Source organism: Neocloeon triangulifer, unplaced genomic scaffold, assembly GCF_031216515.1.
Source record: "Neocloeon triangulifer isolate White Clay Creek 2 clone unplaced genomic scaffold, ASM3121651v1 ptg000001l, whole genome shotgun sequence".
In the NCBI taxonomy this organism is placed as follows: Eukaryota; Metazoa; Arthropoda; class Insecta; order Ephemeroptera; family Baetidae; genus Neocloeon; species Neocloeon triangulifer.
This window is the reverse complement of record NW_026775544.1, coordinates 9,838,468-9,852,995: the sequence shown is the minus strand read 5'-3', so window position 1 is coordinate 9,852,995 and position 14,528 is coordinate 9,838,468. Positions and strand designations below refer to the sequence as shown.

Sequence of the window (14,528 nt, the reverse complement as noted above, 5' to 3'; positions counted from 1 at the left end):
ATACATCTCGCATCAAAGCTAACTGGCGCATCGGATTTTGAAATAATATGAGAGAAATAGAGTGTAATAAGAGAGCAAAAGCTTTTTCATGGAAAATTGGTTGTGAGAGATTTGGTATTGAGTTACTAAAGACAATGACAAAGGACTCAAAATCCTTTCACAAAATAACAAGCACAGCACAAAATGAAAATGAACCAAACTTGCTTTCCAATTTGTTTATTTGCAAAAAATTTATACTTGGGTTTTTTTTAAATTTAAGTACATCGATCATTAATTTATGAATTTGCTTGAAATTGCTGGTGTTCTACGGTAATTATTGAGGATTTACTGATATTTTTTTAAATTTCAAAATATTTATAATACCTTCAAATTGAACAAAACAACCCCTCTGCCATTCGCAAAGTAGAGTTTAATTTAATTATTATTTAGATTAAGATATTTAAAAAAAAAATATATATATTTCAACCTTTCCAAATTCCCAAAAGCTTTAAAAACTTTTCTCACAAAATGACTGCGTTTACTTCACAATGGGCAAAGTTCTGGTTGTATTCCAAAGAATTTTCATTCTCTGCTCATTTCTAGTGACATTGACGTGTTCAGCAATAGCTGCGAGTTGCGCTGGGGGATGAGCAGTGAAGTAATTTAACAGGCTGCAAGGCGGCGTGTTGATGAAGCTAAAACTAATTAAACTTTACTGCATGTACATTTAAGGCTGTTGTGTGCACCGATTCGTACACTACAAGCCTTCTTTTCTTTTTCCCAGTTTGAAATTCAAGACAAAATTAAAGAGGAGCAGTCAAATAATTTCTCATTATTTTGGCTGAAACGTTAGTCTAATTTCGCTCAACCCTGCCGCTAGTAAAGCTCGACGCGTGTCTCTTCAATAATTGCTCTTACATTCTCATTTCACAATGGCACTAAATTATATCCCGAACGACGTATCTCTTCTGGAAATGTATTTCCAAGCGTATAAGCCTCCCCTTACACGCAAAGACCATTTCGCGAGCCGATTATTTTATCATCAAATGAACCACTTCGGCGAAATGCTAATGGGTGTCCGCCGGGCCGAATTTCTGCCGTGACGAGGCACTTTGCTTTCATCAACAAGAGGATCAAAATCTTTTTGTTACTTGCACATAGTTGGTGGATGAAATCAAAGGCGGTATAGATATCAAACAAAAAAGCTGCCCTCGTTTTTATGGGATGGGGATGACAAGATATATGACCTGACTGAGGCGAAAGTTCAATTCTCGGAACATTCTCTGCTCGTGATGAGATCAAGTGGCCGTATATCAAATTACCAATAAGAGTTTTTCCCTTTTTTTCTATATTTGAAATGGCGTTTTTCGTGAAAAAACATTTAAAATTGTAATTATAATAACAAGAATTTTAGTATTGGCTACAAAGTTTTAGAATAGATTCAATTTCGTTTTGAATTCAAGGCCTGTTTTGTAAGCAAAATAATCTCTACGCACTTTTCTCAAAAACATTTTTTTACTCTGTACAATTGTTTTAATTTAGCTAGTTTTAGTACATGAATAATTATTTTGCTTAAAACTGGTTTAAAAACCACTATAAGTCAATAAATCATTAAAAACAAATTTTACCGAAAAAGATTTTGAGCTGCGTTTTTCCAAAAGCTTTACCACTAATCCAATTTTTTATTTTAAGTAGTTTCTAACTAATGCTGTATTCTGTTTTACTAGTTTTCATTTTAATTGCTAAAAAAGAAATTACAGTGCATGAGGTAAATAACAAAATTAAATCGATTTCAGAAATTTATGAAGCAGGTTTAAATATTTACATACCTCTTTTAATCCACGAAATTGCCTCCAATTGTCAATTTATATTTGAGTCAATAATGTGCTAAAACACGATTCTCTGTTTAAATTTATTCGATCTAAATTTTTATTTTTCGGAATTTAAGTTGTTGTAGTATATGATGCTTTTGGTTTGCTTTGAATAAAAAATTGTTATTTACAATTATGAATTTCGCTGGATATATTGTGTATTATTTTTTATTTTAATATTTATATCCTATCAGCAATAATTAAAAAAAAACACACACACAACTGCAATGGAACCGTTTTCAATTATTTTGGATTGATAACACGTCATGCGTGTATTTGTGTTGCAGGGTAGTTACCGGACAGCGCCGTGAGCGTCTTGGGCGCTGTGGCCGTGCTGCTGGTGGCCGCAGTCAGCTACCAGTGCGCCCTGGCCACGTGGCGCAAGTTGCTCCGGGGGTGGCGGCTGGGCTCTGACAGCGGGGTGGAGGCGGAGGCGGCGCCGACGGCCGTCCGCATCAGCCACTCGCTGCCGGACTTGCAGCCCCTGCCGCCCCCAACAGCACCGGCACCCGTACTCGTTCCCCGCACCCCTCGTCCTTGCGAGGTCAAAAAGGTACAAACATTTTTTTTAATGCAATTTTATCCCGAAGACGTATAATTTTGTACATGGCGACGCAAACTTTGCTCGTTATAATATTTAAGTGAGCAAAAGCTTTGTCAATAAACGTGAAGAGCAAAAGTTGGTAATGCACTCGTATAGAGCAATTGAGTTTTGTGTAATTCCAGTTAAGTCCTTCACAAATGCATGAGACGCTAAAAGTTTTCAAAGTTTTGCTTCGACACTTAATTTTGTTTTATGTGTGGAAACAATATTTTTTCAAAAAGATAAATAATAAATGGCGTTTTAAGTCAGTTTTATCTCATGAAAATTTTCCCAATCTTGACATAAAATATAAATTTCCCTAAACTGTCTAAAACAAACTACAATTTGGACAAATAAACAACAATAAATAATAATATTATTGACAGAGTTTACTAATGGCTATTAAAAAACGTCCAAGTTTTGTAGCTCTGCGTGGCTCTATAATACATGTTAATTATAAATTTAAAATAATAATTTTCCAGGTTCTTCGCCAAACTACTCTTCCTTCTGTGCCGACTCGACATCAAACTTTTCAGCGTCAACTTTCTCACCGACTCGATCTTGACGATGTTCCTTTCACTGTCTGCACTCTTGAGCCCAAGCACAGCCTAGGTCACATAATGGTAAGCATTCTTCGATCGTATTAAATCCATAACTCTGGTGCTGAAAATGAGGCGAAGAAAATATCCACGACTCGCCCTTGCACAAAATGAAAATTATTTTTATTAAGAACGACCCAAGAAAGAATATCTTTTGTCTCGTTGGTTGAAGTTGAGGGTGTAGAAAGCAGCTCTGCCTTTTGCCACGCAAGACGATTATTCATCCAGGTGGGAGGTGATTCATAATGAAATAATTATCAAGTAGTGGCGGTGAATAATTGCGCCGGGGGCTGGGGAATTAGATAGGGCAAGGCGCCCGCCATTGCAAAGTGGGTTGCGCGTGTAACAAATTGCCGCTGCTTTTGCGCTACCTTGCCCCAGAGCTGCGGGTCGTGGAAAATTCTACGCCGTGATTTCTGCACCTTTGAATCTTTAACATATACCGTGTGCAGGGAAGAAATAACGACTTCCCACTGAGAAAAATTCAATCTCGCTCAAAATTGTTTTGCATGAGCTTATCCTCTCCAAGATTGGAAAATTTGCTTTTCATTTTATATAAAAAGCAATCGGATTTGGTTTCAATGAACTTTTTCATCTGCTCCGAGTGGTTTTGTGGCGCAAATTGTTGTAAATTACGCCGGGAATAAATAAAATGGGAGTTTGTCAAAAGGCCGCAGCTGCAGCGGTGTGAAAATTTTGTACCTGCGGGAACAAATTGGAGTGGATCAATCATTGTGAGGAGCAAGCAAGGAGAGTGGGGCGAGATTCAGATGACGATGATGTGTATCTCGGCGTTGTAATCCACCTTAATGCGCTCGGCAGCACAGGCCCATTTTTCTCAAGGACATACCCTGTTAGTGTGGGCACTGACAAATCGAGTACTTGTCGCGCTTTGGCAATTTGCATGAGTGCGATGCAAATTTCCTTCCACCGTCGTCCTATACTCTAGAGAGCAAAATAAACTAAATAACTACAGTTCCAATTTGTCCAAATTTGATGAAAATGAGAATTCGCGGAACGCAAGATGTGCAGGTACCAGCACTTGCCACTGAACACACCTGCTTAATTTGCATGCAAGTCGCGAGTTTATATTTGCATTTGTACAACCGTTAACATGTGGGTGTTCTTTCAAATTGGTACACATAGAGAGCTCTGATGTAAAAGGGAAAAGGGGTTGCTCAAATACACGAGATGTAGGTTGCCTGTGCAAGAACAGCAATAAGTTCGTTGCAGCAAATCAATGCCCATTGACCCAAAACTCTTTGCAGTTAATTGCTAAGCTACAAGAAATCCAATTAAATTATTAATTAGTTCATCAATTTGTGTAAATAATTGCAATTTTGCTCCGTAGGCAATGTCAGAAAAAACAGAAACTTACATGAGTCTAGATAGCTATTTAGAAAAAAAATCAATATAATATTAAATAACTTTCAATGGGATAAAATAAATTTATTTCTAAATAGTTGGTACATAGGGCAAAAAGTTTGGTATTTGTTCAAGGTATTATTTTAGAAGTTTAAATTTATTTTTATTTATTAATAAAAACCACCAAGGGCGTGTAAAGAGCATAATCTAAAAAAGAAAACAAATTCATCTGAAACATTCGCAGCTTCACGTAAAATAAATTTTTTATGAAGCAATTAAAACTTATTTCATTCTTACATAATTTGGAAAAATGTTTCTGTCAAAAAGTTATTTTTTTATACTTTTATAATGCTTAAAAAATGTAACTGTTATTTTACACTTACCCTCACTAAAATCCAAGTTTTACAAGTCACCTTTTAAGAAAATTACCGATATTGCTAGTCTGTAATTAATAACAAATAATATTTATTCATAAATTCCTCTGGCTGGAAATTTACCCTTAAGAAAATTGAAAATATTAATGAAATTGCTAGCAAAGCTGGAGCTTCCATTAGCGAACAGTGTAGAAGAGGATCGTTTTAGTTTTTCTTTGAGTATTCTGTCTGACCCCTGCGCTTTTGTGTTTTCAGCCGGAGTTGTACACGAAGGAAATGATTCTGCAGACGGCCATCGAGGAAGTCGACAATGTGCAGACATGCGGCACTTTAAGCTTCTCTCTGCGCTACGACAAAGACGTCGAGGGTCTCGTCGTCAAGGTGAGCATGCTAATCTTTTCCCTGTTCCCTTCCCGGCATTTCCTCGGCTTAATCTGATCGCGAGCTTTTCAATCACGACGATTTTGCAAGAAGCAGGGATTTGCGTGCCCAACGGAATACCAAGCCGGAAAAGCAGGCGGATAATTGAATTATTAGCATCGAGTATTCAAGGAAATATAAAAAGAAGGTTTTGTGTTATTCAGAAATTGGAAAAGAAAAATTTTGAGGTGATGGGAAACACATTTCTATGTTTCTTTGGATTGAGAAAGTTTGTTGTGTTGTAAGAGATTTTATTGCTGCTGGCGTTTAGTTACAGGAAATAATATTCTATTTAGCCAACAGTTCGAGAGCTGCAATAATTGTAATCTCAAACATATATTACTTGTAAATTTTATATTTTTAATTTAATTCAATTTAAAAACTAGAATTTTTGAAGTAAAAGCAAGTTACATAAATATGTACTTGCATTTTGTTTAAAGAAAAAAACTGTTCAAATTTATGAAACGTAAGCGTGGTTGAGTGATTGCTAAATGTAAATTTAGTTCCAACTGTAGGCAAGTCTTAGTAATAAGATAAATGAGATAAGTAATAAAATAAGCTGAATTTTTATATTTTATATCATTTTTTTTTTTTTTATTATTTATGATCAATTTTGTTAAAATGTTTTTTTGCAATTGCAATAAACTTGGTAGTTTTTTTTAGCTTTTAATAATTTGTTGATTTAATTGAAAAAATTTTATAACTTCTCAAATTGATTTAAGCTTGCAAATTATGACAAAGCAAAAGAATGAACTCCAGCAGAAAAATAATAATATCTGATACCATCAAATAATATAATATAGCTGGTTCTGAGTTGCAATTCAGCACATATATTGATTGTGAACGTTTTCAACAAGGTGCATAATATTTTATTACTTTTAGTTTGCGAGTCCCCTCTCAAATCGATATAGCGCCTTTCAAATCTGTTGCAATTTCGAGAGGTATTGATTATCGCCGTTCCGAATTTCCGCTGGGCGAATCAAACCCCTCAGCAAATTCATAAAAAAAATCGCTCGGCACGTTTCTTGCGCGCGGCAATCCATTGTGACAGGTCGTCAGTGATATATGGCACCACCATAAACCCACTCAGCAATCATAAAGCAGCGCCACTTCCAGTCAGGAAGCTTTGTCGCGCGATTGATGCGTCACCAGTGAAATAAATATACAGGCCGCTGCAAATATTACGCAACAAGAACTTGCGGTTCTACACCAACAAGGGAAATTAAAACCTCCCTCTTTTTTTGGCTCCATTGTTTCGCCCCTTCAGCGCGAAAAAAGAACCTCGTCGCGATTTTCCAGCTCCCTGCTGTTTGCCGAAAACCGCGGGAGCCAAATTGAAATTCCCTTTGACGAAGCTCTTGATTCCCTTTTGAAGGCGCGGAAAGCCTCTCGACAGACTCCATAAGTACTGCTCCGCAAACACAAAACACACCTCTGCTCAAGCCCAATTTCCCTTTCTTTCTTAAAAGTCCACTCACTTTTCTTTGCAAGGCAAAAAGTCGATTTTTTTCAGATCAGATATTTCAATATTTTCCACACGCATTTATTTAAATTTAGATATTGGAGGCGCACGATTTGCCCATCAAAGACTTCACGGGCAGCAGCGACCCTTACGTCAAGGTCCAACTTCTGCCGGACAGAAAGAGGAAGTTCCAGACCAAAGTGCACCGCAAGAACTTGAACCCCGTGTTTAATGAGACCTTCATATTCAGGTCTGTTGGAATGAAAACTTTTCTTTCAAAGTGGACTCCAATGACAGGCAATTATACTTTGCAGTGTTGCTTTTGAGGAGTTGGCCGAGCGATACTTGCAATTCTCTGTTTACGATTTCGACCGCTTTTCAAGACACGACCTCATGGGCCAGGTAAAATGAATTCTATATTTGCTCCCGCAGCTTTGGGAAAGAAAAAAACCACGTCTGGTGCTTATTTTTATATAAAGAACAGCGCAACATTGTAACTTGTAACAGTTGATCTTAACAGAAGCTGAAACTCTGAAAGCATTTAAATGAAAATTTATCTTTTTATTTTATATTTATAAAAATTACATTATAAATATATGTTTATTGTATATTGTTATATATTTTATGTATTTATCAGTATTTTTTAACTTAACTTTTACTCTTTAAGTTTTAAATTCTTCAAATTAGATTTTATATATATTTTTTTTATCTTCAACTATTGGATGCAGTTGTATTAGATATTAAATAAAAGATTTTTCGATAAATACTACAAAAATCCGCACTTAATCATTAAATGTTTGATAGTAACCTAAAAAAGGCAATAAATTTTTGTTGAAGGAAATGCTTATAGAATACCAAAGAATCAGTAATATTTGTTTAGATAGCAATTAATTATAAGAATTAAAAAAAACTCGTATATTTATGGAAGAGGAATTTTCACTCTTACTTTAAACATAAAAACAAATCAGCCGCAATAGTATTAAATCAAAGCCCAAAACGTCTTTGTGAATTATTCTTGATTCCTCTATTAAAATATGTTGCCCTAACAGGAATTTAATAGCGACCAAGAATGTTTCGATTTCCCTCCCTGCAAAGAATTTGTGCCTTGTATGTAACAAAGGGTTTATTTTCCGCATGCAAAGGTCGTGTTTCGAGGGCTTGTGGACCAGAGCGATTTGGAAAAGGAAATTGAGTTCACAATGAACATCATCTCCACGCCCCAGGTAAATATTTTCCGCGTTCTCTCTCGCCGTAAAATATGCATGAACAGCTGCGGAATGTTCCCACTGGGGGCTTTAATTAGCGCTAAATACATGACGCTGCGTGTCAGCAGGAAAAGAAGGCGCTCGGCGAACTGATGCTTTCGCTTTGCTACCTGCCCACCGCAGGACGACTCACAGTCACAGTCATCAAAGCGCGCAACCTGAAGGCCATGGACATCACTGGCTCCTCTGGTAAGTTCATTCTCTGATTAACTGGCCGCGAAATGAGTCCGTGCTTTGCACAAGTTGTGCAAATGCAGACAGTGCTGACGAGTCGATAATTACTGGGAGCACCGCTGACTGGTGTAACGCAAAACTAATTTCCCTTGGTGACGGAAAGCAGGAAACGTTTCTTGTTTCTCTCTCTCAATCCTGTTAATAGAAAAACGTTTCTCATTAAATGATAGCTTGCAATTTATGCACGAAACTAGAAAAAAAGTGTGTCAAATTATTTTTTTAAATTAATTTTTGTAATTCCAAGTAAATATAAAATAATATAAATATAATCCAGGAAAAAGACGAAAACAGAAAATATTTCAATTCCTCGAAAAAGTAATGGCGCGTCTTTTTAATACAGGAGAAGATACTTTTTCAACCGGGAAGGAATAATTATTATCCGATAAGCCAGCTACCGAGCGCTTGAAACCTTGGAAGTTTGCCACCGCATGGCCTAAAATTTGCATTATCCTTTTAGCTATAGTTTAAGTTTAATACCCCAAGGCTCTTGCCAAGAAACCATGTAAACTCTTCAGATTTTAATTTTTAGAGCATCTGTAAGAAGATGTTCCACAGTTATTAAAGTTTGGAAAAAAATTGGAATCGTGTTTTGTTTTAATTGTATTAATAAGAAGTAAACAATCATAGATAAACTAATAATAATTCTCACTTATAACTTCTAAACGAATTTCTCACACTATTTAATTTATTCAAACAAGCATTTAATGAATTTTTACTGCCAGAGAATAAATTGAACAGTCTTTGCCTCCCCAACGCGCTAAAGGGCATTTTCGCACCTAAACTTCGCCTTTCGACACGGCGTCCAATCTTTAATTGAATCTTGTTGAGCATTGAAAGCGGTTTTCCCGAGGGAAAGCAGGCAGCCTTTTGCTCCACTAATTACCAGCGTTTCCCATTTTCATTTCGCCCCCGCTTTCAATAACACGGCAATTCTCGAAGGAAGCCGTGACAGAATAATGCAGCAGCACCTCCGACGCAAAGATGAAAAGCGTCGTTCGGTCTCTCTTTCACCACGCAGAGGTCGATGCTAAAGAGATCAGTCACACACAGGGGGCTAGGCAGGTAATCAATCTTGCCACCAACGCGCGCCTTTATTCACTCCCCGAAAAGGTGCACGACTCCTCTGGTCCTATCATAATTAATCTTCGGCTCAGCCGTCGAGCAAAAAGCACGAATCTGATGCAACTGGTCGCTTCATCCCCCGACAGATTGATTGCCAGTGCCACTTTTTGCCTGTCGGTCTTATGAAGCACCCAACAAGTAAAGTTGGAATCTCTAACTATAAATTTAAAAATAATACACTTTTAAAATAATTAAAATTAGTTACTTCTGAGAAATGGAGAACGGCTTACAAGGTAGAAATCCGCGCCTCGGAGGCTGAGAGTGAAATGGATGCGAATTTTCCACATATGCAACCCGCCAAGCAATAGTGACAAACAGGTTGAATATTTTCTCCAGGCTTTGAAAGCTGCTTTTGTCAGCGACTTATGCGCAGAAAATGGAATTTAGCGTCATTGTGAGCTGCGAGCCTAGCTCTCGCAAAGAATACCTCAAACACACACTTCACTTACTTTGCCAAAGTGTAGGATCTTTCCATTCGGCGCAGCAGTTATTTTCCGTTCATTTCGCATTGAGGCGTCTTCAAGTGGAAAACACAAAAGCATTATGTATACTTTTTCAGAGAAATTATTCTGTGCACAAAAGACACAAAGGCACATCAAACTCTTAGAGACTATATAATGTGCAATGCCTCAAGGAAGCCTCAAAAGTTTTTATTGAAATGAGTTAAGAGGAGCAGCAGGGCAGAAAAACACTCTCGAATTTGGTGCTCGCTTGAAAAACATTTTGCGAAAGTCGCAGGGAAAAGACGTCGGCGCAAGGGCAGTGCGAAATAAAAAAGAATGTATATAATCCGAGAAGAGAGAGAGCGGACTTTGTATTGATGTGCGCGCAACTGGTGGAGCAGTCGGGCGTAATGGCACCCTCGGCGACATGCAACAGCCCCTAATTTCGCTCAGCAGCCGGCCTAGTTGTGTGGTGCGTATATAATTTCATAAAGGGCTTTCCTTTTGTTCGTCGGCATTCCTCCGCACGTTGATTCTGTGGACCGCGGAGGCTTTTCGTTTGGCACACCAGCAGCGAAAATGGGTCATTCATGGGTGCGCGCGCCACAAAACAAGCATCTTCAGAGGGATGCTGCTTTCTGAGAAGCAGGAATACCGCGTTGACACACATAAACACGCTCTGTAGTACATGATTGTCTCGCGACAAATGCACGCGTACGAAAGGAAAGGGGGTTTTTAATAATGAGCACCGTCCCAAGGACGCGCTGCTTTTAATCACAAATATTTACAAAGAAACGAGAGAACGCGATTCAATTTAATGTGTAAGCATCCTTTCTTTGATGTCCTCTGTCCTCATTTTGAATAATTAAAAGTGCAATTATTTTATTACAAACAGCGTATGCTTTCCAATTTAATAATTATTCTTTTGTTTCTTACAGCCCGTAGAATTTTGCATTTTCGTTTTTATTTTCACTGGGAATATTTGCATTTACACTGAATTGTACTTTTAATTAGGACAGTTTTAATGCTTGGAAATTCTGAGGTTCGAAAAAATGTGTTTCAATTTTCAGGCGCTTCATATTGTGATTATTCCTGTTTTTGCTTTTATTAAGTTGATTTAAAATTCAAAACAGATTTTGGTTAAAACTAATCTAAAACAAAAATTATTAAATCCATTTTGATACACAACGTCATCTATTTAATTTTAATAAATTTTATTTAATAATGAAGTTTTGTTTAAAATGAGTTCTTTTGCTCATCACCAAAGTTAAACTTACTGTATTTTTTAAAAATTATCTAATCTATTTTAAAACATTTTATATTGATGAATAATAATGAAATTTTCTGTACATACATATTATTTTACAAAAAATTTAGATCATAAAATAATTAAAATAATAAATTAATTATAGTAATTCATTTCCTCGTTAAGTCGCTACAAAATCAAACATTGTGTTCTTCTAATTATGTAATTAAGTGTGTGACACACTCTCATGAATAGAATTCTACTTATCTTCAAGATTTCACCTTTGTAAGAAAGTGAACAATATTCAACTTGTTTTCTGTTTAATAATAATTATTGTTTTGTGTATCATAGAGTAAACAAAGAAGTCTCTCATTATCTTAAAATTTATTTTCATTTGAAATCTCGTTAATCGAAAAGTTCTAAAAAATATGTACATGTAAGCAAAATATACGTATTTAAAAATTCGTAGTAGTTCAAAATCGTGATTTTTTTCATTTTTCATTTGCTCTTTGAGCATCACTTAATTGGCCTAAAGAGGACAATTTTTAGTTGTGGGAAATTCATTTTATAACACAGCTTCTCCAATCATTAAAATTTCTAATTGCATTTGAATGTGAGTTTTGCACACGCGGAAAAAAATTAGAAACTATTTTAGTCTTTTATTTGCAATGAAAAGAAATTCTGATTAAGGAATAAAAGGCGTCACTGGAAAATTACTTTCGCGACTGGCAATTTAGGAGTGCTGACAAGAAGTTGTCAGCACGCTTTCCTGCATAGACATTGGGAACTAATATCTTAAGTTCGCTGGCAAAGTGGCAAATCTAATCTCGGCTCCAATTCAAGATTCGGCGGAAACTTTTAATTAACACCTCGGGAGACTGCTGGCAGAGCGGACTTGGTCACAAAGCGTCGCGCTCAACTTAAGCAGACGCCTAATTAGCATTCGCAGTAGCTCCAGATTCGAGCAGTTCCTCCGCCACTGTTATGACACGTCGCTTTTCCTAGCATAAATTCCCCGCTGAAACAGATTTTGTCAGCACAAGAAATAAAAGAAAGCAAAATTCGCTAACGTTTCCTTTTTTCTTTCGGCAGATCCGTACGTGAAAGTGTCACTCATCTGTCAGGGCAGGCGGATAAAGAAGCGGAAGACGAGTGTGAAAAAGGCTAACCTCAACCCCGTGTACAACGAGGCGCTCGTCTTTGATGTGCCCTCGGAAAATGTAGATGACGTCAGTCTGCTTATCAAGGTTTTAGATTATGACAGGTGAGTTACCAATCAATTTATTTAAAAATTTGTATTATCCAACATTAAACTGGTTGAATACAAAAATTCAAAGACATTTAATGTAAAACGGGTGGAAAGAACTACAAGGGCGTTTATTTTCCTTTGGAATAGAATTACTATAAGTTAAAAATTTATTTTAATATAATGAATTAATTTCAATATTTTTATCCGCTTTTATCACCAATTTTACTATAAATTAAAGAAGCAACCAGTTTGTTTCTAGTAAGAAAATTTTGGACTGTTTTTAGGGTGGAACAAGCAGTTTTTTTATTTACACGCATTTTCTCTGAGAAACTTGATTCAAAATTATTTCAGAGTCGGCTCAAATGAATTGCTCGGTTGCGCCGGGATCGGAGCACAAATCGCAGGTTTAGGCCGAGAGCATTGGCTGCAGATGCTGGACAGTCCGCGGCGTCCCGTTGCTCAGTGGCACCCTTTGAAAGAGTCTCCGCCACCTCCATTACATCTTGCGTCCTCCTCATCGCCTCCAATTAGCTTCAACTGTCTCAACACAAGGTGATTTTATTTTTTGTTTATATCAGAAAATGGCAGGATTTGGATTAGAGGTTGGGGTTGGGGGAAAGTCAGACTTTGATATTTTATAGGTGGTTGGATATTGAATTAATAAAAAGAATTTATCCTTTTTTTCTCAAATAATTTAAAAAGAGACTATTTGGTTAAAAAGCATATTAGGTCAAAGAGATGCTGTTCTTAAAATGATTAGAGCAATGCTTGTCTTGCTCGGCCGGAAAAAAAACTACCTTCAATAAGTCATATATATGATTTGTGTGCTTGGCAGGTGAAGCGATCCAGAAAAGTTTGGAGGTCTTCACATATGTGCACAACTTGGGGACGTCTTTCCGTCCTACTGGCAGTCGGCGTCAAGTTTCTTCCTTTAACAAGGCCCTCTGTGAATAGAAAGGCCCCTAGTCAGCAAAGCACAAACGCGAGTAGAAGCAGGCACAAGCATAATTGTAAAAAATGTGCAAACTTAAGTGTCTTAGTTCTCTAACATGTATATTTCTATTCTTGATTTCTATCACATCTCATTGTCTAAAGAAGGAAAAAAAGACAATTAATTTAGTAAAATGAAAAAAAAAGAGTTTTGGTGACATTTTTTTCTCACCATGAGGCCTTTGATATTTGAGTTGATTGTTTCCGAAAAGCGAGGCAGCTTTATAGATGCTTAGATTTCGGTCGGTGTTTGGGATTTGTGAAATCTTAAGGATAAGTAGGCTGTAGTGTATTATATATTTATGTACACTGGTGCTCAAGCTACTCTGATTGAAAGTGACGATAATCGCCGGAAAAATTTGTAAAATGAATTAATGGCTCACGCCTGTAACTTCCGATTGCAAGTTTCTATATATGTTTATATTATTCATTTTGATTTTATAGACAATAAATCTGGCCACTTTTTAAGTGGAGTTTAAGGATTGGGGCGCGCAAAAAAAACTCGTTTTACAACAAAAACTTCTCTGAATGTTTAAAAAAAAAACGATTTTATTGGAATATAAATATATATCTCTGTCAGTGTGATTGGAGAGACAATCTCCAAAACAAAGGCTGTCAACTTTGATGAATAAAATATTTATGTTTTTCTATAGCATCAACACTAATCAGCCTAAATGTGTTCAATATATATTGAAAAGCAAAATTTAAATAAAACAAAAATAAAACAGACTTAATTTATTTCAGCTGGAAAATCTTTGCTCATTAAAGTTATTTCTTCAAAAAAGTACTCTTTGTCTAAATAAAAATCATTTTATTAAATTTCTCAACGCATCCGACCAGAACTTTGAAATTATACTCGCAGATCAATTACTAAGGGGGGACAGTGAAAACTGAAGGTGAATTATGATTTTCAAATTCAGACTGTGCTCTTTATAGCGCTGGTCCACTGGAAAAAAATTATTGCGAGATGATAATATTAATAAGTGTCTATCTGTTAGGATACTACATAGTTGTGGGCTACTATAGATGTGGCCTTCAATGTTCATATGGTTCATATTATATATTTATAAAACGATGAATGGTAGTTTTTAGGTTGTTTAGTTATAAATCCACATACAGTACATACATAGATAGCTGAACGGCGTTAAAAGCAGAAACCTTTCCTGTGTTTTAGCAAAATATCTTTCAGAAAATCTGTGTAATTTTGTGCCACAGAGCTGGTGCGGTATGTGTAAGTTTTAAATTTACGCGGAGCTGCGATCTGATTGATGTTGATTTGTCCAAATTTTAGTGACCAAATAAAGTCGTCGGTGTTTCAAGATGCGC

General features: G+C 36.4%; 1 protein-coding gene across 1 annotated transcript; it reads left to right on the top strand.

Moving 5' to 3' along the window:
* Positions 1-527: 527 nt before the first annotated feature.
* Positions 528-14,509, top strand: LOC132193162 (synaptotagmin-10-like). The gene is made up of 11 exons (XM_059613613.1): positions 528-542; positions 2,143-2,403; positions 2,916-3,056; positions 5,027-5,152; positions 6,749-6,903; positions 6,968-7,055; positions 7,796-7,876; positions 7,987-8,107; positions 12,056-12,227; positions 12,564-12,764; positions 13,048-14,509. The coding sequence occupies exons 1-11, from the start codon at positions 528-530 to the stop codon at positions 13,049-13,051; spliced, it is 1,365 nt and encodes a 454-aa protein (XP_059469596.1). The 3' UTR covers positions 13,052-14,509.
* Positions 14,510-14,528: the final 19 nt, after the last annotated feature.

Bases quoted from the DNA above. Each gene is read 5' to 3' on its own strand.
- LOC132193162 (XM_059613613.1), top strand. The intron at 2,404-2,915 runs GTACAAACATTT...ATAATTTTCCAG, and splicing joins GTCCTTGCGAGGTCAAAAAG to GTTCTTCGCCAAACTACTCT. The intron at 5,153-6,748 runs GTGAGCATGCTA...ATTTAAATTTAG, and splicing joins TCGAGGGTCTCGTCGTCAAG to ATATTGGAGGCGCACGATTT.